Source organism: Alosa sapidissima, chromosome 21, assembly GCF_018492685.1.
Source record: "Alosa sapidissima isolate fAloSap1 chromosome 21, fAloSap1.pri, whole genome shotgun sequence".
Classification (NCBI taxonomy): Eukaryota; Metazoa; Chordata; class Actinopteri; order Clupeiformes; family Clupeidae; genus Alosa; species Alosa sapidissima.
The window spans coordinates 22660814-22682916 of NC_055977.1; the positions used below are offsets into that span (position 1 = coordinate 22660814).

Genomic DNA, 22103 nt, shown 5'->3' on the forward strand with positions numbered 1-22103 from the left:
TCTTACATCCAGTAACTATATGCATGTGACAATAAACTTCCTTGTATCCTTGTATCCTTAACAATAATCTATGTTTTCCAGTGTAGGCATTTTATTAGCCTACATCAAAAAGATCCTTAGCACTTAGCACACCATAACTTCCGCAAAAGCATCATATGTCCCAATGACCTAAAGCGCTGGATCTTGAATGTGACAGTTGTCAGTGCTGACATGTTTGTCACTTGTTCCCAGTGTTCTTGCCACGTCCAATGAGACTCATGGGAGACGCGGGGGTAGCCATTTATAAGAACACACCACTGGCATGGCCCGGCCCAGAATGCGTGTGACACCTGCCCACACTTAGCTCAGTCAAGGGAAATCATATCATGCGTATTAACAGGAAAAACTGCATGCTCTCACTGTCTTCCATTAGTACAGTGTAACCATTCTCACACATTCACACACACAGACTAGGGCACATACACATATGCTGAAAGTGTTGAGTGGGTGGATAGTGTGATGTGATCTGTTTCACTTGTTCTCTCTATTTTTAAGTGTTCTTGCTCCACCTGTCCCTATAGCCTCTGCTGGGGAAAAAAGTGATGTGAATTTTGATCAGTCAGGCCCTCAACTGCAGATTGATTTTTTTTTTTTTAGGGTTTCCGTGTCCGTCCAGAAAATGTCCAAGAGCAGCTCACAAACCGATATATGCAGGTAAGAGCAGATAGTTTTCACCCCCCACAGCTCTACCCCACACCCTTCTATCAGTGATTTGGTCTGAAATTGTCTGAAATCATCTACCAAACATAACCCTGCAATTTGATTCAGGTAAAAACAGTAATAGAAGTAAGATAAGGTAAACCATAAAAATACTAGCTTTTTAAAATAAAGTTATTACTTACTACAGTAAATTGGTGTCTTTTGGACAAAATTCGAAAAATGAAAGACTTAGATAGCTGAAAGTTACTGTGACATTTACATGAGTACAGTACGGTACTCATAACCCTGATTATAAATGAAAAAAGTTCAGATATTCATACCGATACAAGCTGAAGACAAATTGTGTGTGTCAGTGAAAGACATGGGGAAATAATCTACTATCATCGGTCATAAGTTTAAACAGCATTCATATTATATGTTTTGTACAGTATCTTGTCAGATCACTACATTTTGAGTCTTGGATCATGGTGTGTTGCTATGTACTGTACCAAAAAGATAATGAAGATATGGATATAAGCGTGGACTTAAATAATGAATGCCACTAAAAATCTCCACATGACTGTACTGTATTAGCACTGGCTAGTCTGAATAGTTGCTACACAACTGTCCCCATCTGACAATGTGTATGCCCTTATAAGATCTCAGGGATCTTTAAATAAACATGTCACACAGGTTTTTTTCCCATGAATGCACTCGATAATAGTCTGACCATATTTGGATTACTATAAACTGTATGTACACCCACACACACTCACCCATAAATCAAATTGAGTCACAATGACCAATCTGTGTCAACTACAAGGATAGTTTGTTTTTAATAGTCACCCACTCCTTCCCCCTCTCTTTCTCTCTCCTTCCATCTCTCACTCCTCATCTCTCTCCACTCAGTCCTTCCTATCTCTGTCACTCTGATTCGTCCCATATATCCCTCCTTCTCTCTCTCCCTCCCTCCCTTCCTCCCATGAATAATCTCTTTAGCTAATAGGCGACTCCCCCACAGTGTGAGGCCTCTAAATGATGGAGGCTTTGCACATCAAATTCATTATATATGATTGGTTTGTTAGAGGCCAGGCCAGTTTCATAATGGGCACTTTAATGAATATTCAAACACCCCTCCTTGGCTCAGGCGGGGAGGCTTGGCCGTGACACCCCTTTCCGCCGAGGGCCGAGGACAAAGCCAAGTTGTTTAACAGATTGCGCGGCTTGGCCGCTTTACCAAATGTCACGGCTCCGAATCCACACAAACAGCAGTCGGTCACGTTCGACAGCGATGTCTCATTTCCTTCACGTTCCTGTGCTCTCTCTTTCTATCTCACGTGGAGAGAGAATATATTGTCCTTACACCAGAGTTCTCACCTGTCTGTGTGTCTGTGAGTCTGTGCGTCTTATCTCTATCCTACGCACAGGTTATAGTCAGCATTGAAGGGGCAGCCTTGAGCATGTGCTGACGTGCCCTGAGGACAAGGATTTGTTTTAACATTCACTCAGCCAAGACACAGGGGCGATGAGAAGAAATAATGTGAAAAATTCACATTGCATAAGAACCTTGACAAGTGTGTTGCCATGACTGGAACCAACAGATTCCAATGTCAGTCCGCCATCAGTAATAAAAAAAGACTTCATTCATGGGGGATAATAATATAAACTGCAGTATATCCTCACATACTGTATGTCTGTTTGATTTAATTCCTAATGACAAGGTTTTCATACCAAGACACGCTGAGATACACACTAGCTGTGTTTACATGGACGTTTTTTTTATTTTGTCAGTTTGAATAAATTCAGCCGAACTGTTTACATGAATGCTAAATAAACCGATTGGCGTTTAATCTGTCTTTACATGGAACAAGCATTTAACCATTTAGAAGCTCCTAGTTGTATTGCCTCCATGGAAACTAATTTGTTTACGTCACTGTGTATTAATATTAATTTGACTGATATTTAGCAGATGCCTTTATTCAAAGCGACAATAGCCTCACAACAGCGGGAATCGAACCCGGGTCAATCGATTGTCAGTCGGTGACGTTATCATTGCTCCACCCCACACATCCATGGGATGGCATTTTTTGTCCTTAGTTCTTTTAGGTAAAAAGGCCATTGCGGTGCAAATCTCACCGTCCCGCCCCACAATTTCAATGCCACAACAAAGTTCACCATCGTTCCTGAACACAGCTGAATGGATGCATGTCATTAACTGGCATCATCAAGTCACCCTCTTCAGGCAGTGTTGGATGATCGTTGAACTGATGATCCTAGAACTGTTCTTCGCAAATGATATCTAAGGGGTCCACTGCTGTACTGTACACTTGAATGCAATCCGGCTGAGGCTGATGCTAGCTGATTCATTTTGAAGTGCACACTCCATGACGCTGAACCAACTTAATATGTTAGAGCTATGTTGGCACATCTCTCTATGGCATTTATAACAGCTTAATAATTTGTACTTGAAAACAGACAGTATCCTGGGTTAATTGGCGAGATAAGGGCACAGAGTACAGGAGCATGAACATATGGTAAACAAAAACATCACCAGCCCTCTGTGCTCAATTTCCTCTCAGATATGCAAATGCCTACATATGGAGGGCCCTAAGCTCTGGCCAGCAGCTTTGTGCATTCAGCTACACATTGGCAACCAATGAGAACACACACGCACACAAACACACACTGATAGATAGATACCTGCCACCCATTCAAAGTGACGGGTTTTGAAAAAGAAGCTCAATTGTCACTTCCAATCTCCAAGGCTCTTTAACTGAGCTGCTTTCTGTTGAGGTTTCCACATTTCCACCCATGTCCAAATTTAAAATCATTTTCCAAATCGTAACCACCTTTTTTCTCATCTCTCCCTCATTCTCTCTCACACTTTCCTCTAAACTGTTCACACTGTACTTTTCACCATTCCTGGAAGAACTAAATGTTACTGTGCATGTTCAAATGCTGTGAAGAAAATGGTGACACAGGCATTGTGTGCTGTATATGTAATGCCAAACTGTTGCACAACAGTTGCTACAATACTGCATGTTGCATCCGCATTGAGAAAAAGAGGCAGTAGTATGACTCAATGCCTTCAAATGATCACTGCCATCTGAGCATTGATACATGTTACAGCAAACATAACACATTACTTACTGCTGTCTCATTGAATGAGTGAGTCTTTGGGAGCCAGCTGTATGCCTGACGCACTGCCTAATGCTTTCTTAATTACAGAGCATGAAAATGCACTGTTCTGTTATCCGAAGTCTTGTTCTTCTTCTTCTTCTTCTTCTTCTTCTCACCAAATTTCTGCGTCTAATTCAGCTTCAACCGTTTAACGTAGAAACTTTGTTCAAACTTTGTTACGTAGTTACAAACTTTGTTACGTAATTACATGTTCTAGTTTCAGTTGTCATTTGCACAGCTCTGGATGAACATTACTTCAGACAAACCAGTCATCAGTTGGAAGGGAAGCCACGGTGGCAAACATCTCAGACACACTACAGTATGTTGTTTCTTCCTTCTGCATGGGGAAGGGATTTTTGCATCTGGAGGCTAGGTTCATGCTTTTGAGGCCTTACTTGTGGTACATGGAAATTCTGCACTGTAAGCATCTCTATGTGCACTTTGTGTGTGTGTGTGTGCGTGTGCGTGTGCGTGTGTGTGTGTGTGTTTTGTGTGTGGTTATAGTGTGGTGACTGCAGGAAAATTGAATTAAAATGGTAATATATTGCAACATATTTGACTGTAGTATACATTATGATTATACTGCAGTATTGCCTTTATGAATAAAGTTGACAATGATGCCTAACACGATGTTCTGATGTTGAAAATAATAGAGAATGTGGTGGCAAAAGAAAACTCGATGATGCAAAATAGACTTGAATTGTCTCTTCTCATTACTGGTTATTGAATCTTCTGGGGTTTGTAATACAATCTTGGTTGCATTGCTACAATAGGCTGCTCTGTATTGGTAGACAAGTGTGACATGGTTGACACATTTGTAGCAGAGATGCAGGCAGAGAGATACATTTCACTACTTGGAACATATGTGGAACAAATGCACTCAACAAGGACTAGCATGTTTTGACCTCTTTGTCACCAATAGTATAATATATGCCCTCAAGAGTAGGTGATCTCTAGTGTCAGGGGCTTTGGAGAGCAACAGTCGCACTGGAGGTGGTGATAATTAGATGATGACCTGCTCATCTGTGAGAGCTATCTTAATTCTGACTTAAATAAACGCTTGTCTCTTTCTTAATTAACCAAGATTACGTTTTTCAAGGTTAACACATTCTCCCAGCAGAAAGGGTTTTGTTGTGGTGTGGGAGGTCAGGCAGGGACATGAAAGTAGTGACTAGTTTCTGTATGATCAACTTTATAAAGAAAGGAAACAACATGCCCAATGGAGCACACATAAAACAAGCTCTTTGATGAACTGAAGTTGTTTTTTTCCCCCTTCTTATCTCGCAGGCAGATGGAATTTGAAAGGCGAAAACCGGAATTTTCATGCCGTGGCTGAAGTTAAATCAAACTTGGATTGGGGAGTTGAAGGAAATGAAGGTATACAAATTGTATCTCTTCTCTTCTCTGAGTGCAGGACAACTTTTTTTTAAAAAGCAGGGGGGGAAGTCAAGGATTTAATATTTGCCATTTAAACTGTTCCCATCCACCCCGTCATTTGCGGTTTGGTGGGAAGATTGGTCTTGGCCTCGGTGAGGAAAAACAGTGCATCCTGATTTCTCTTTCATATGTAATTACCTCATCAGTCTGACAAGCCCCAGCGGCCCAAAGTATATTTAGACGCTGGAGAGGGGTTCCTTGCCCTCTACTCAGCTAGCAGATTTGCTTTTCAGAACACTGATAATTAAGCACCAATTTTATGTAATTGGCAGATTCAAATTAATTATGGATTACAAATGTATTATAGCTTCAGCCCTTCTCCTGGAAGGTGCAATGCTTTTGCCCCAGAAGGTCTTGCCTTTAATCTGTGTTCAACATACCTGCAGATGAGTGGGAAAGAGAGTGAATAATGATGAAAAAAACTCATAGACTGACATCTATAATGATATTTGTCTGAAAAGAGTTCTGTATCCAAGGAATACAACAGCCTTGGATCTCATAAACATTATGTTCACTTAAATAGTATTAAACCAGGGAGCCCATTCATGTAAATATCCCATATAAAATAGAGGATTTTAAATGTAGAACATAACTCAAAGCCGCATCTATCAATCTGTCTATCTATCCATCCATCCATCCATCCATTCATCTATCTATCCATCCATCCAACCATTGATCTGTATTCTTCTTGTTAAACTGTGATATGGTTAAACACTCCACTTCATTTTAAGAAAGCACTGAAACACAAGCCAACATTGCGTTTTAACTGTGGCAGGTACATGGGCACTGACACAGAGGGAAGGGAGGAGACACTGACACACTGTATTTTAACTGTGGCAGGTAGATGGACACTGACACAGGGGGAAGGGTGGAGACACTGACACAGTGATGTGTGTGCTTGGGAAACCGTGACACCAGAGGTCAGTCAACTCAAGGTTTCACAGAGAGCCATCCCACCTCACCACCAACTCTCCCCCACAGACACAGGGTTAGGAGATGATGCCTGTTATCCTCAATGTATCCTGTCCAGACACTCATTGTTGTTTGATAACAGCTTGTGTTAGAATGGGCAGGGGTTAGAACTCACACTCAATGTTTGACTCTCTCTCTCTCTCCCCAATTTTCTCTATTCTCTAGTTCATCTGTGTTCTCTGTGATCTCTCAGATCCTCTTCTCTGAAATACAATTTCAAAAGATGTTTTATTGACTATGCCTATAAAGTATTTGAGTTTGGGGGAAAACATGGCATGGTATGTAAATATACTTACACAAGTTTCATCAGACAGGAAAGGGGGGAGAGTTCTGCCCTACTAGCACATCAATTTCACACACTGATGCATTTTCTTCTCTGTTCATATGGATGAAAAAGAATTGAGGAATATACGTATGTACATAATACTTCATGCAAAGCCATAAGCTCGCCCGGTCCACTTCCCCAACGTACGCACCAAGGTGTGGCAATTAAGCCTGTCATAAAAGGAAGCCTTTCGTTTTGCGGGGCCCCCATAAATCTGATGGGCGGAGCATCCTCGGCACGATAAATAAAAAGGGGCCCTGGCACTGGCGGCAGCAGCTTGTGACATGTCACCTTCGCCAAGGAGTCTGTGCTATTGGGTTAATGGAGTGTGCACACGAGGTCGCGTCTGGAGTCGGAACCATAAGAGAGTGCAAACTCCGCTGGTGGCTGTCTTAGTGAGATGGTGCGCCGCGTCAGCCTTCTGGTCTTCAGCTCTTTTGGTAATTCTCTTGCTATCTCTCTGTCTTTCCTTTGTGTTCATCTTTGAGGGTGGAGTATGATTCCTGGCGCATGTTCCAATATGATCCCCCAAAACCCATTCTCTGTGGTCCTTCACATCTTTTGCTGTTTGACACCAAAGAAGCGTTTCATTTGTTGTGAACGCTTGGACATCTTATTTCAACTCAAGGACAATACAAAAACCAGATGTTCACAGGTGTTATATCCACAGATGTGTTTATAACATGATCTTCTTGAAATAGACTCCCAGCACAGTTCCACTTCAGAGGCCTTGCACTTCTGTCAGTCAAGATGCGGCTGTAGGGTGTCCCCCTCCTCTCAGAGACACACGAGAGTTGTCATCTGCTGATTTCTGAGTGCTGCAATAAGCTGATGCTGTTGCCAGTTGTGTGTGTGACTCTTCTATCCTGACACTGTCTGTTGTGAGTGGTGCCTTCATTTAGTGAGTCCACAGCGACCACTGGGGTCATCCCCATGCACTCTGCTCTGACATGAGCAATGGGAGTTTGATGAGGTACAGTCATGAATCATCCACTTCTTTTCCCCACCCATTTCATTCCTCTCTCTCTCTCTCTCTGTTTGTCTCTGTTCCTATCTCTTTCAAACACACACACACACACACACACACACCCTGGCTGAGAGAGTGATGAAGAGACTTGCACATTTAAAGGTCATGTGCCCCTGACTGAAACTGATTTGGTGGCCTTTTACATTTCTCAGAGTAGTACGGGAGACTGCAGCACTAATTGACGTTGAGCGGCAGAATGTGATTTCCTACTCATTTTCCATGCAGAGGCAACATCTGCACCTCTTCATTCTAGCCTCCAATAGGTGACATCTTCCCCCAGAGATCCCCTCTGCTACTTTGGAGAAGTAGGAGTGTCCTGCCCCATGCCTTCAAGTAGATAAAACAAGATTTATGAACCACATGACCACATATGACCACACCAGTCTTATGGTAGAAACTTTTGTTACACAGAATGTCTTCCTGAACAGTGGCTTCTCTCACAAGTTAGATAGAGAAAGGTTAGGAGGATGCTTTAAAGAAAGGGATAATGTATTGTCCACCGGCCATTATCAGAAAATTAGTCCAGACAGGGTGAATAGGACCCCAGCGCGAAAGCGGAGGGGTCTTGCTTTGTCCTGAAGGGACTTATTTTTTGATAATGACCGGTGGACAATCCATTATCCCTGTTATTATACGGCTACTTGCTAAAATGAGTCAAGAAACTTCACTCACTGGGTCTTTTAAAATTATTTTGTTACCATGTTGTGGCTTTTTGCTGAGTAAACAAATAGTTCGCCACACAAATAGAACTTGAAAGTTTCAGGTGTTGCGTGGCAACGTATAACTTGCTGATGTCCACTTTTCATTGTGATAAGCGAACCATTTTCCTTGATAGCGGTCTGTTATGCATAGCAACGGTCTGCTATACAAAATGATAAGACCTCCGAACAAGTGAGTAGAGCATTCTATAGCATTATGAAGTGCCGTGTAATAACATGACATACTACCATCTGACAAGATAAGGCAACTTCTGTGAATATGAGTGGGCTGTCTAACATGAGTGTCATTTCCTTTTGCGGCTTTTACAAAGTCAAAGGGCATGCTGTGATGGAGTTCTACTATAGAACAATAGTTGAAAGGCTGAAAAAATCTGAAAATATATTGAGATAATATTTTGTTGGAACAGAGAATTCTTTTTAACTTTTGTTGCTCACAGTTTTATTTTCTTTCTTTGGTTTGAGTACTAAATTGTTCCTACAGTATTGCTTAATATTTTTGAAGTAGACTAACATTCCACATGTTCAAAAAGACATGCTCACGTTATTTTCATTATGCTGGCTGCATGCTGCACTTACTAAAAATAACAGGTTAGAGGGTAGCCTACCAACGCTAAGGCGCACACACAGTAGCTGTACTGTAACAGATACTAACCCACACAGACGTGTAGTAACACGCACACAAACGTCGATTCTCTCGGTCTCCCCTCCCGCTTCTGATGTCTAACTTCAGCACCTTGGAGAGTTACCAAACGTAAAGCGTTCAAGAAGCCATATGTATCGTAACTATTTGCTTACAAGAAAACATGTGCATTTGTGCTGTGAGATCATATCAGTGTTTAGAAAGTGGTCAAAGGACAGCCATAGGACATTATTAAGCTGTATAATAACTGTTTTATTCCGATTCTATTTAGGCCTACCCGTATAAATGTGTAAAGCTGCACCAATTGCATTTTAGGTTGTAGCTGTGAAGCACCTGATTGTGTATTGTGTGTGTGTGTGTGTGTGTGTGTGTGTGTGTGTGTGTGTGTGTATGAGAGAGCCAGAGAGGAGAGAAGAAAGATACAGGCGCAGAGAGAGAAAGAGAGAGAGAGAGAGAGAGAGAGAGAGAGAGAGAGAGAGAGAGAGAGAGAGAGAGAGAGAGAGAGAGACCGCTTGCCTGGTTGCCGAGGAGGATATCTGACGGAATGCATAGCCTGTAGATGGCAGAAGCGTCCTTCCACAATTGCACGTCTGCCTTGAAAATATCTGCAAAGCTTTAAAGTGTAAAAAAGCGCTGAGTAAAGTCGAAGAGTTTGGAGTGGCACATCGGTGCTTCATATCTGAGCAAGTAATTGGTATCGAATCCCTCTGAAATATGATGTGCTAAAGGATGGTATTTTTTTCTCTGTGTTTTGACAAGGATCTTTTCTGTGGTTTAATTACATGCAGCACATCACCCATCTCCAACAAGAGCTTTAGACCACAGGTCGAATCTCAACTCGAACATTCCATTCCACTACACAAGAATGGTTTCTTCATAGAAAATGGTCTCTAGTCCACTTGCCTCTACTGATAACAAAGGACTTGTGCCATAGTTACGTGCGTCATTCGGAGTTTGATACAAACTATTTTGTGTTTTACTTCGTTTTTGTATACGTCTGTATTTTATTTGTTTGAGCGATATAGGCCTATTCCTTTGAAGAGGAAGAGGACAAACTTTATATATATTTTGTCATGTCTATCTGCGCAAAGACAGTTATTCAGTTATGCTCATGAATCCAAACCGTTTGGTTCCTCGTAGTGGTGTTGTACAATACATTTTTATGGAAAAATAACTGATTCAAGACTACTCTTTAACAAGAAGCATACCTAAGGAAACTGCAGCGTTTAAACGGACACACCGGCGACTGATTTGAGAGCTGTGAGTTTTTGCCCCTGTTGGCGAGATGGTTGAGTCCTAGTCAAGGTTGCTGTGGTATCCCAGCACCGCTGTTCACTTCGAGCTGTGACCGCACGCCAGACACAACGGAAGACGCTCCGCTTCTGGTCGAAGGACGGAGACCGAAAAAATAACAATTATCTTCATGTGAACATGAAAATAAATGGCATAGAGGGGTATCACATCAGGTCGACGGAAATCTTTAACATTTTCAAGAGAGGATGTATTAAACGTGGTCCAGGGGACTTTTTACAAGCTAAAAAAATGAGGATTAAAACTGGAGTTATATTTTGGAATCTCGTATTTTTTATGATGGTCACGTGTGTGCGAGGTAGGTAATCACTCTCTAAAGATGCAATCTATTTATTTGGTATTTCTTACCTCCTGCGTAGGATTGTATGTGTTTTATACGGAATATCCGTCTGCTCTGCAAAAATACACGAATATAGGCAGGAGCTTGGGAGACGCATTCACTTGCCAGGTTTGCCGTTCAATGCAGGCATTGAGCGAGAGCTCAATAAAAATTCTTGCAGTATGCTCAAGCGGATACGTGAGCTGCTTATGTCCATTAATTGCTGAACTCTTTGAGAAATTGGGACGTTTAAATTAGATATCCCCACGTTTATGTAATGTTAAAATGACTCATGCTGCAATATAATGATGAACTGGACGTTTGACCATTAAAAGTCTTTTTCGCGCGCAAAGAAACACGATAAGGTTCATATTATGGTCTCGGTATGTTGCCATGTCATTTACATTTTATTTCAAGCACCAGCCGTTCGTGAACAGGATTAGGTGCTGGGGACATTATACGGTTCACAAACAAAAATGATGGGGCACAGTTAAATGTCGTTACCAACCCCATCTCCTAGAAATCACACCACTGTAAAATTCGAAGGATGTCTGTGGCAATCGTGTGGACTCCAGTCCAAGATGTGAGGGGCTCTGATTTCAGCACACAATGTCTGGACTGTGATGGAAGAGAAGTGGGACCGTCCTTGTCTATATGCTGTGTGATGAGCTGTGATTCCGCCAATTTAACTGTTGCGCGCTCCAAACGGGCTTTGACATGGGCACTTCATGTAAATCGATTTTTTTCAGACCTACATTGAATAGACTTACACGATAAGAATATGTTCTTATATTCTACCCCTATACCTGACTTATTATCCCCATAAGCCATCCTCGACACAACATAAACACACTTCCACATACACTCTAGCAGCCTGTTGGGGTGGTCATGTAATTAGTCACTCAGCTGTCATGAATCCAGGGGAAGTTTCGCGCTATTTATTATATGGGCGTTATGGAGTTATGGAATTCATAATGCTCTTTCAGAATTACATTTCCATAATAGTCCCTGTGATTGAGTCCGTGAGATGAAGGCAACACCTCAACAGTATCTCTGGGTGTTATATTTTGGTCATTACCACTTATCTCGCATTTGAATTTGCTTTCGAATCATATTAATTTAGGCTACAGCTAATGAAGGTTTTAATCCACATTAATACATCACAGATTATGCATGGATATTGCCCCTACGGTTTTATGAGATGGTCTTAGTGTTTTATTAATGGAATCGTATTATTTCCAATGAACATTTCCTCGGCCGACAGCAGCACGCCAATGTCTGACATATTAGTGGTCGTGGTGCGCACAGAGAAATGATGAGATGTTTCCCAAGGTTCTAATTTAGTCACTTCATTTTATGACAGTTTTTAATTGCATTTTTTTTTGACTGCAGCACAATTTCGGGCATACAATGGCATGCCGGTAAGAAGTAGTTGGCAAGCTGCAGTGGCTTTTCATGCTGGCCGATAACCCGACGCATGGTGGCGGTGTGATGAGATCTTGAGGATAATTCATGCAGTCTCTTCAACAGCTCTGACTCAGATCTTTACAGCATGTATACATGGACAGACTTCACGATTTGGGGTTTTGATTCTGAAGTAAAGTAGCCTAAATGCTCGCAGAAACGCGTGACAATGTTCGCCGTGCCGTGGCCTGTACAAAAGGTACATAATAAACGTTAATTTCCACTTTACGCATTAAAAAAGTCGATGGGAAAGATATAACACATAGCCTAATGCACCTGACATCACCAGCATTTTCCCAGGCTATCTGTATCGGATTTGTCGGCCATCATTTCAAGCATTATTCATTATTCACTTACACGTGAACTGAAGATCTCACGATCAGTAGGCTAAAAATGTACAAGGGTGGGTGGGACATGACATACCTAATTATACACCCCTAACCTGTCCGGTCTTTGGTCATCTGATTTCATCCATACCCTCGCGAAAGCTTGGCGTGTAGCCTCAGAGAAGAGCGGATACCGTTTTATAAACCAGAATGAAGCTCATATGCCAGCGATTTCCATACAAGTGATTAGAGCAATGAAATAGACCCCCCCCCTCTCCCCTTCCCGCACAAAGCTGCAGCTTCAGTCGATCAAAGATCAAAAGATTTAATAACGTAGCCTAAGTCTCAATTCTCAAATGAGTCAACTGCTGCATTTGTAAAGAGAAAAGTCTAATGTCCTCGCTTGAGTCAAACAGCAGTCAACAAAGCAACCTGTAATTAGTTGAATCATTGGTGTAGCTGATTGAATATTTCACCTAGTGTCAAGTTCGCTTCCTCCAATCATTGTCAGGACCAAGCTGGGTCGCCCTGTTTGAAGTAAACCCACCCAGGAGTGGATTAGCTGCTATGTTGTTTTGACGCCTGTGTCATCTCCGAGGGATTTTCTGACTCTGATGTGGTTGACCCCAAACAGTCATCAGAGAGATCTGTGGTCATGTGTGTGTGTGTGTGTGAGGCCTTTAGGTGACAAGCAAGCATAAAGGAGGGCTCATGCACAGTATCAGTTATATATACAGTATATATCCAGAACATTCTTTTACACATCTCTCTTTCCCCTTATTCTCACTGTGTGTGTGTGTGTGTGTGTGAGTGTGACAGAGCGAGAGAGAGCATACACACACAAGTTGAGCTTGTTGTTGAAGGCAGGTGCAAAGGATGACCATAAAGGTCTGTTTTCAGTCGTCTCGGGTGTCTTTGGAAATACAGGATGTGATCATGAGAAACACAGCTGTGAATGAGCATTTGTGTGTTTTCATGTGCTCTTTTTTAGGTGTAGACAAGAGTGACTGTGCATGAATGATGACGGACTAGTGTGTGTGTGTGTGTGTGTGTGTGTGTGTGTGTATGTGTGTGTGTGTGTGTGTGCAGAAATGCTGGGTTCTGTGCTTGGCATTTCCTGCTTATTGACAAATGGTGTACCACACTTACACACCAGATTGAAATCTCCTGGGAAATTGAGCTACCTAAACTTAATGGATTCTATTACATTGGGCTCTCTGGTTTCCATTTGTTGGCATGCCTGTAATATGGACCTGAATGGTTACAAATAAGCTCTGCTAAGCTGGGGGGGGGGGGGGGGGGGGGGTAGTAGGTTGCTGACAGACACACAGTATTCCTTTGGGGGAAATTTACATGTGTGCAGGCCTATGTAGACAACTAAAAGTACACCACCTAGGGATGTGGTCTGGGTTGTATTGATCACTGTCTTGACCACACTGCTAGGATGCAGTGATTTGCATACAAACATCAAGTGATATCCGGTTCCCTGGTGTAGCTTCAGTACCTTTGGACCTTTCTAGAAGGTCTGTTATTCTCAGGCCATGGCTCTTTCTCTGAGGTCTCACTGCAGCCACGCAGCTATTGATCAACCGTAAATTATCCATTTACAATGGCCCTCCACACACTATTTTCTGGTCTCTTAAAGTAGCTTACACTTTTCAGTGTTGCAGCCATTAAAATCATTACATACTGCATACAATGGAGAACACAAAAAGATAAACAGACCATCTCCTAATTAGTTATTTGTGAGCAGACAGAAGTTGCAGAGCTCTTAATAGGGGTCTTAAGACTGTCTGTCTTTGAGAAGGTTGGTGCAACCCCCCCCCCCCCCCCTCTCTCCTCAGTGCTGTCTGGTCATGGTTGACACAAATACTGTCCTCAATCAATGTCCATTTAGGGAAATCATGTGTAACCTTTAAGGACTCTCTCCCTTGTTGCCTGTAATGGATACACTGATGGGTGCCAGAGAACAGCTTCTTGTCCAACTCATTGGTCTGTCACAAGAAAACTGAAAACACAATTGCTTCAAATGTATTCATTGTCAAAGCTACCCAATCCATTAAGCCTCAATTCAAGCATCATTCTTTATGCAAAACAAAGGGTTTAACTGTAAATTCATAATGACATTTGAATTAGATATCAATAATTAATTACACATTATAAGCTCACAAGTTGTGATATAATCTAACACATTCATATAGCCCAGTAGGGGGAATGTTATCAAGCATACATAGCTGTTTGCAATCTCTTGGCTGTTTAGGCTTTTTGGAAAGAGCATAGGAACCATCACCTGGTTGCTGAAGTGAAGACTGTAACTAAGGTTCAGGATCAAAGTCCCCAAATAGCGTGTCACTGCACACTCTCCTTCCACTGCTCCCGTCACTCTAGACTCCCTTATGTTTAGGTGCAGCCCTTGGGACGGCTTACCTTGAACTCTGCTGTCTGAGGACAGAAATCAGGTCTTGTGTTTAGCATAACTGAAGAATAGGTTCTGAGTTATGTGGTTTCAGGCTCTCTGGAGGGTTGGCAAAATTGGACTCTCAGTTTACTCGGATGGAAGAACTTCATTAAGCTTGTTCTTTTTTAGGTCGACAACTCTGGGCATTTTGTGAAATATGGTCAGTGGGATTTTACAGTATGTTAAGTCTGTGTGTGTGTGTGCGTGTGTGTGTGTGTGTGTGTATGCTCTGCGCTTCTCCTGGTCCCTCTATTTATAGTCCAGACCTGGCAGGAGCTGTGCCGAAAAGCGTCCACCTACTTTTGAACTCTGGCCCCTGTCCGCTGTCACCATCTCACTGTAGTTATTTTCTAGGTCAGAATTTGCAGGCTGATGAAAGAGTCTAGACATTATCCTAACAGGTGTGATATAATTGCTCAAAGACTGTCTTGATTGATTGGTGCTCCGAGAGCTCACAGGAAGTGTTTTTTCTTTCTTTCTTTCATTCTTTCTTTCTTTCTTTCTTTCTTTCTTTCTTTCTTTGTTTCTTTCTTTCGTTCTTCCTTTCTTTCATTCTTTCTTAATTGGTGACTCATTTTCAGCATGCAATTCATTCAGAGTCATTGCTGAAAGCTTGCAAGTCTTTGCCTCCTGTTATTGAAGTTAATTCTTGCTGTGCTCTCCATGTGATTGGAAATGACCTTATTCTGTTCTGTCTAAGGCCCTTTCACACATGTACTGTAGTTAATTGGTGCAAAACCCCTGCTTTAATGGCTTTTAATGATGCTCCACGCGGTTCCATCGTTGAAGACTACCATATACTCGGTTGGTCAACTATTTCCCTTTTTCTGACGCGGTCACAATAGCCACCGCAGACGGCCAAGCCAAAGGTTCCTGTCATCACCTTCCTGGCTCAGCTGGACGGTGGCCGAGACACAGCTGACCCTTTGACCTTGTGTTCCTGGGATTGCACCGATGACAGTGGGCACAGCTGTCAGCTCTGTGGTTACAATGAACTCTGCCACGAATCAGACAGTGCACCATTCAGGTGTCAGAGATACTCGGACTCTCACCAGTAATTGGTGGTTGTTGTGCAAGACCAGGCAGGGACATAGAAGTGCTGTGGATACTTCAGGGAAGTTTTGGTTGGTGAAAAAAAAAAGATTGGCCTTTCTAAATATTCATAATTTTCTTAATTCATTTGCTATCATCATGTCATTGTCTACATGTGGGTCATCACCAATTTAATTGAGTTTGAAAAGTGAACAAGAACAGGCGAAATGGCTGACCATGTGCTGGACACGGCACTTGCTAAGGAAAGATCTGGTGCTACATAAAGTGGCATTGGTTTATGAGGGCACAGCGTAGGTTGGTGATGATGGGCTTTTTACATGGCCTTCCATGAAACATTAATCTCATCCATGCTTGCTTTTATCACCCCTTATGTTGCTTGAGAAAACCTTGGCCGTGGCGTGACTTGAGGCTGTATGCACTTTTGTGTTTCCAAAAGCTCGCTTGCAGTGTTGTCGCATAAAGGTTCCATGGCTTTAATGGTCTCTTCAGCAGTGGAGTGGCGCCGGTTATTAGATAGCAGCACAAGTCAGGAGACAGCCGTGGGGTCGGAATTGAATTTTGAAGGTTATGTGTCTGTCTGTGTTTACAATTTAAAGAAGCATTCCAGTCATGAAGACTCGCTCTCGGGCTCGGAGAGGCTATGTTGTTTGTTTTGAGAGGAAAATAAAAACGTCTTTTTTTGTGCTGCTTTTCTTTACTGCAGTGTCACACCTGAACGTGTGGCAGTCTCCTCCATGATATTCTCTCCCTGTAGTTGTTCTGGGCAATGCAATAAACATCCTGCTCCTCCTTTTGCACCCTACTGTCCCACTGAGATACAGTGTAATCTCGGAGTTGAGGCGCAGCATGCACAAACAGGTTTCAGAGACACAGACTCAGAGAGTACATGTGTGTGTGTGTGTGTGTGCGTGTGTGTGTGTGTGTGTATATATGTGTGTGTGTGTGTGTGTGTGTGTGTGTGTGGTGGGGTGGGGGTGGGGGGGGGGGGGTAGATTAGATAGTAAGTGCAACAACATGAACAGGTGGCTATCATTAAAAAATAACCTCTTCTTAACTACAAGGAAGTTTATTGTCACATGCATATAGTTACTGGAAGTAAGAAATGCAGTGAAATTATGTCTGGTGTCAGCCTATTTATGCATTTATGGGGGGGGTAAAAAGTGCAGTAGAAGAGGGGTTTAGTAGATTAAGTGACAAGGGCTGCATAAGAAAGGTGGGAGAGGATTGTGATTGGGGGGGGGCACCAACAAGGAGCACCCAAGAGCAACCAGGGGCAAGGAAAAACTCCCTTACCAAGGAAGAAACCTTGGGCAGATTCACGGCTCAAGGGGCTAACCCAACTGCCAGGGGTCTTGGTGTGTGTGTTGGGGGGATGAAAAGGGAGATGGGATAGTGTGCTGTGTATGTGGGGAGAGGGCAGTGTGCAATATGTGTGTTGTATGGTGAAGGGACTTACTAACTTTTTGTTTATCTGTCGTGTGTTTATGTGCTTGTTTATCCATATACTTCATTTCTCTTTGAGCTATTCACAGGTCTGGTGCCAGACACAATTTGACTCTAAAGAATTTGTGCGGTGTGACACCGTCAATACACGTCAGATCAGCAGGGGATAGCAGGTAGACTGCTGGGTTAGATAATGTAATAAACTCGACGGGGGTGCGTGGGGGAGCGTAAACAAGAAGCGCTCTAATTTCATCCATGTCGGCATTGGAAGCCGTGGATAAATATGTGTCATAAGCTTGTTCAGTAAAGAGTGAATAAACACCACAACCCCCCTGCCATCACCCCCTCCTCACACACACATACCTCCCTACCCTTTTCCACCCCCATCCTTAAATGAAGAATTCATTTCAAATTGCTCGCAGAGAGGATGCTGTTGCTAAATCCCTGTAATTACCAAGAGAACGTCTGACATTTTTAAAGGAGTCCCACCGGTTTGCCAGCGCCATTATCACATCGGCCTAAATGAGCTGAAGAGTTGCGCCTGTGTTGACTTCGGGTATTTATTTTATTTATTTATTTTTACGCCCTCTGTGAATGAGTCGAACTTGGTGCTTAGCCTGAGTGGCCATAAACAGCAAGTCTTCTCACTGGGATTTCTTTTTCTGAGCTGACCTTCAGGGGACATTGCCCTTTCTCTAAATGGGCCTACTGATAATTCCAATAATTAGAAATCAAAACTGTAATTATTATGTGTTTAGAAATGGAGCTGTGCCCATGGTCATCTTTTTGTTTTTGAGATATCCCAGAACCATATCCTTTAGAGCAAATGTCTGTTTTTAACATAGAGGCAACCATGACTTTCTCAACATGTAAACTTCATATAAAAACAGTTGTGTTTAAATAACTTTGAGAAAGTAAGGAAAAAACACTGGAGGCTCAGGCTACATTTGTACTTCATATAATCTGGTTTGCCAGCTTCTTTTTAAGAAGTGCTGCCACCACGGGATTTCTCTTAAAAAATGGATGAAAAGAAAAGTGGAGCAGTCCTTTTTTTAAGACGTGCCTTTGACCAAGTGAAATCATAGTAAGCGGTGTTTTCAGAGTGTATCAGCTATGCATGTGTGTGGACATAATGATGATCACTTTCTCCACTGTTATTATTTAAAACTGCCTGTACCCATGGCCTTCAAATGGATGAGTCAAGCAAATAAATAATGAAAGCTTGTCCTCTGAGCACACAGTGTTTCTTTTTTCTTTTTTTTGCAGGTCAGCTTTCATCCGAGTTCCCATTCGGACTTTTGACACACTGTTGGTGGTGGACCGGGTATTTTGTTTCAAGTCCTCACCTGGAGGACCTGTCACATCCCTTGCTAAGCCCCTCATTGCATCCTATAGGGCTGGCTGAAATCCCAAAGCATGGGGAATTATTCAAGGCTTTAAACCTAAATGTCAATCTCCTAAAGTGCAGGGACACTTAAGATTCTGATTCATGGCGTGCCTCCCGCCCGGCCCGCTGATACAAATGTAACGTAGCCTCTCCCCGCATTACTGGAAGGATTTTCGAAAACTCCGGCGAAATGTCAAGTGTTCCAGCTGGAGATGCGAGGCGTTAGCCCGTGGCGCTCTGCCCCTCGCCCCCCTCTCTCCCTGTGTCTGTCCCCTCTTGTTTCCTCCTCTTTGCCCGCCTGATGACCCTCCCCTCCTGAGCCCTTGCCCTCCCACCAGCCCACACACACACACACACACACACACACACACATTTGCCCTTCACAAACAACCCTCACGCATGTTCTATATATACGCATAAAGAATCCCCCTGCACTCACACGATATATACTGTACACATACATATGAATGCCCATATGGAAATGTAAACATGCCACTAAAGAGTCAGATGGGCATGTGAACATGAAGTCCCCACACAAACACACAGACACACACATACACACACAAACACACACACACGACTACATCTAAGCACACATACGCAAAATATGCACCCACCCATATGGAAATAATGTGATATCCCTGGATAGTTAAGAATTTAGACCTACTGTACATACACACACTTATTTAAGCATCCACAGATGCAGGAAGTGCAAACACACACACACACACACACACACACACACACACACACACACATACACACATGTACTCATGAACAGGAAGACGCACACACTTCTTAGACATTCCTGTCACTGACACCCTGAACACTCACCCCCACGCATGGGGTGTAGCAGGAGCCGGTTGCCTGGCAGGGCAGGGCAGCGCGGCTCTCCTGCAGTGGCTCAGCACCAGGTGTTTTGCATGCCTGGGGAGTCTCGCGCTGGTCTCCTATCGATCCGTGTTTCTCTTGTAATGACTGTCATGCTGCATTGCTCTCATGTCAGACAACGCATGCCTCTCGCACTTCATTAGCTTTCATTTGGCCCACTGAATTTAGGCTCCCCCACCAGCACCCAATCAAACACACACACACGCATGCACACATATATACACACACGCATGCACACACACACACACACTCACACACACACACATACACATTGACACACAAACATACATATCTCTTTTCTAAAAGCACAAATGTGATAATTAGCAGAGCTCAGTGGTCAAGCCTCAGTGGTCTGAAGTAGAGCGCGACGGCTTCGTTTGCTTTCTCCCACTACTTCGTCCGACTGCGTTCCTCCGTCATGGCCACGGCTGTCCTCGCTTGCCATGCCACCTCGCGTCTGAGAGGCTCAGGCTTTTTCCCAGGCCAGAATAAATAAATAAATGGAGAGGGGGGGGAAAACAAATTATACCATTACCCATATGTCACTAGAACTGGGGGAGCTCTGCTTCAGAGGAACCCTGATACACTGTATACTGTACATACCAACTAGCTTTGCTAATTAGCACAGTACATGAGGTAGAAAAGCAACAGGGAAAATCAGTTTGCTCTGTTATTGGCTGGAACCAGAATAAAACAGGTTAGGTCCTTTGCTTTGCCTTGAGCCTGGAGCTACTGAAATACCCCAGCTACTGCTGGAGCTCCCATAACTCCGATAATGGGGGTGTTTAGAGGTGATGAGTGGTGTCCAGAGATTTGACTGGCCCCTCTGGCAGATTTGTCCGGAGCGTAGTGTAATGCAGCGCAGACTGGACCAGGCTGTCTGGTCAGCAGGTGGCTAAAATGGGGTGCCACCAGGCAGCCAGCAAAGTCGTTTAGCTTCCCTGAAGAAGAAGGGAAGAAGGAGATTACTTTGGTTGGTTGCATTTTTATTTAATTATTATTTCTGGGGTTTTTTTCTACTCCTTATGTCTTGGAGGTCTTTTAACAAGTCCTGTCAAAACTCAAATCAAAAGATTGCCCTGGAATCGCATTGTGCGAGTGGGGTGGTTATGGATCTCGTCTGTGATGTAAACGTCTGTAACTTCAGTGGCTGATGTCACCACGGGTGACAGAGTGATGTTGAAAGGTGCGAGCAACCATCTCTGTTCACTGAACTGAACTGAACTCAAACTCTGGTTGTTTTATTTTTTTTTCAGCATCAACATGACATGGGAAAACATTCTGCTGTTTGATAATTGTATAATAGGACAGGGAGAAGTTCAGAATCTCATTCTTTATGCTGTTAGATAACACACAGTGTGTGATGTTTAATCGCTGTTCAACACTCACAGATACTGGATTTCACCATGAACCTTACAAGAAACCTTCATATTAGCCAACAAAACCAGAAGGTTTGTGCTCTCTGAGTGTTTTTACATTTTTCTCTTTCTAACATTCCACATAAACGTATGACCTTTCCTTTAGCGAGTAGGCAGCTAATTGCATAGTGTTGTTCACATGTCCGAGGGTGCTAGTTCGCTGGATAAGAACAGGGCTTTTAGAGCTATAGCCAATTAAAAGAACCACTATCACCGCTGATGTGACAGTAAGGACGCATACACTTAAACTCCCTTACTCGAGAATGCAATCTGCTTTTAATGTATGCAGAGGTACATTGAAGCCCTTAATCTCCATTCAATTAGTGCTCCCTCAGCAAGGTTGCATGTGTGTGCCGTGGAATTAGCCAAGAGACTTTTAAATGGATGGAAGTGTTACTTGGAAGGACTGATCACTTTAGATGAGTGCAGTGTTTGCTTTCTCCATCATAATCACTGTGTGTTTACTAATATGAATACTAGTGGTTCATATAAGGTTCTTATAATATACATTTATATGAAAACCACATCCTTCTGCGAGTTTATCTACTGATTTAAATCTCATATGGTTTGTCAAGGGGAATGGACTCTTTCTGTTTTAATTTATGCTGGAATTGTGCAAACAAAGCGGCTGGTTTTGCCATATCAGGCCCTGTGCGCTGATCCCGTGTCAGTGGGAAGCATGCACGCTGGCCTGTTAAACTGCACAGTCTACTCCCACACATTCATGCTTACAAATGCAGAGCCTTGAAGACTTACGGCACTCAGCTCTAGAGGTGGAGGATACTGTGTTTGGTTGTGTTTGCCCATGTCTTCTCCTAACAAGAAAACAATGTTTTCTAACCATATGACATGCTGCGCCTGCTGTTCAACCTGACAGCTGACGCTTAAAAAACTTCTTTTTTTTGCTGTTCCATCTTCCTTCATGGTTTCCTGCACAATTTATGGCAACAGTTTGAAGTAATGGATCCAGTACAAAGGCTGACAGCTCGGAATGTTGAGATGCCTTGAGGATATGAAATGTTTTATTTATTTATTTATTTATTTTTCTGTTGGGT

General features: G+C 42.9%; 1 protein-coding gene across 1 annotated transcript in view; it reads left to right on the forward strand.

The window, feature by feature from the left end:
• The first annotated feature begins 10333 nt into the window (after window positions 1-10333).
• The window catches only part of csmd3b (CUB and Sushi multiple domains 3b), a 387713-nt gene continuing 375943 nt past the window's right edge, over window positions 10334-22103 (forward strand). The window contains 1 exon segment of the mRNA XM_042077517.1: window positions 10334-10587. Coding sequence (XP_041933451.1) covers window positions 10410-10587 — 178 coding nt within the window. The 5' untranslated portion in view covers window positions 10334-10409.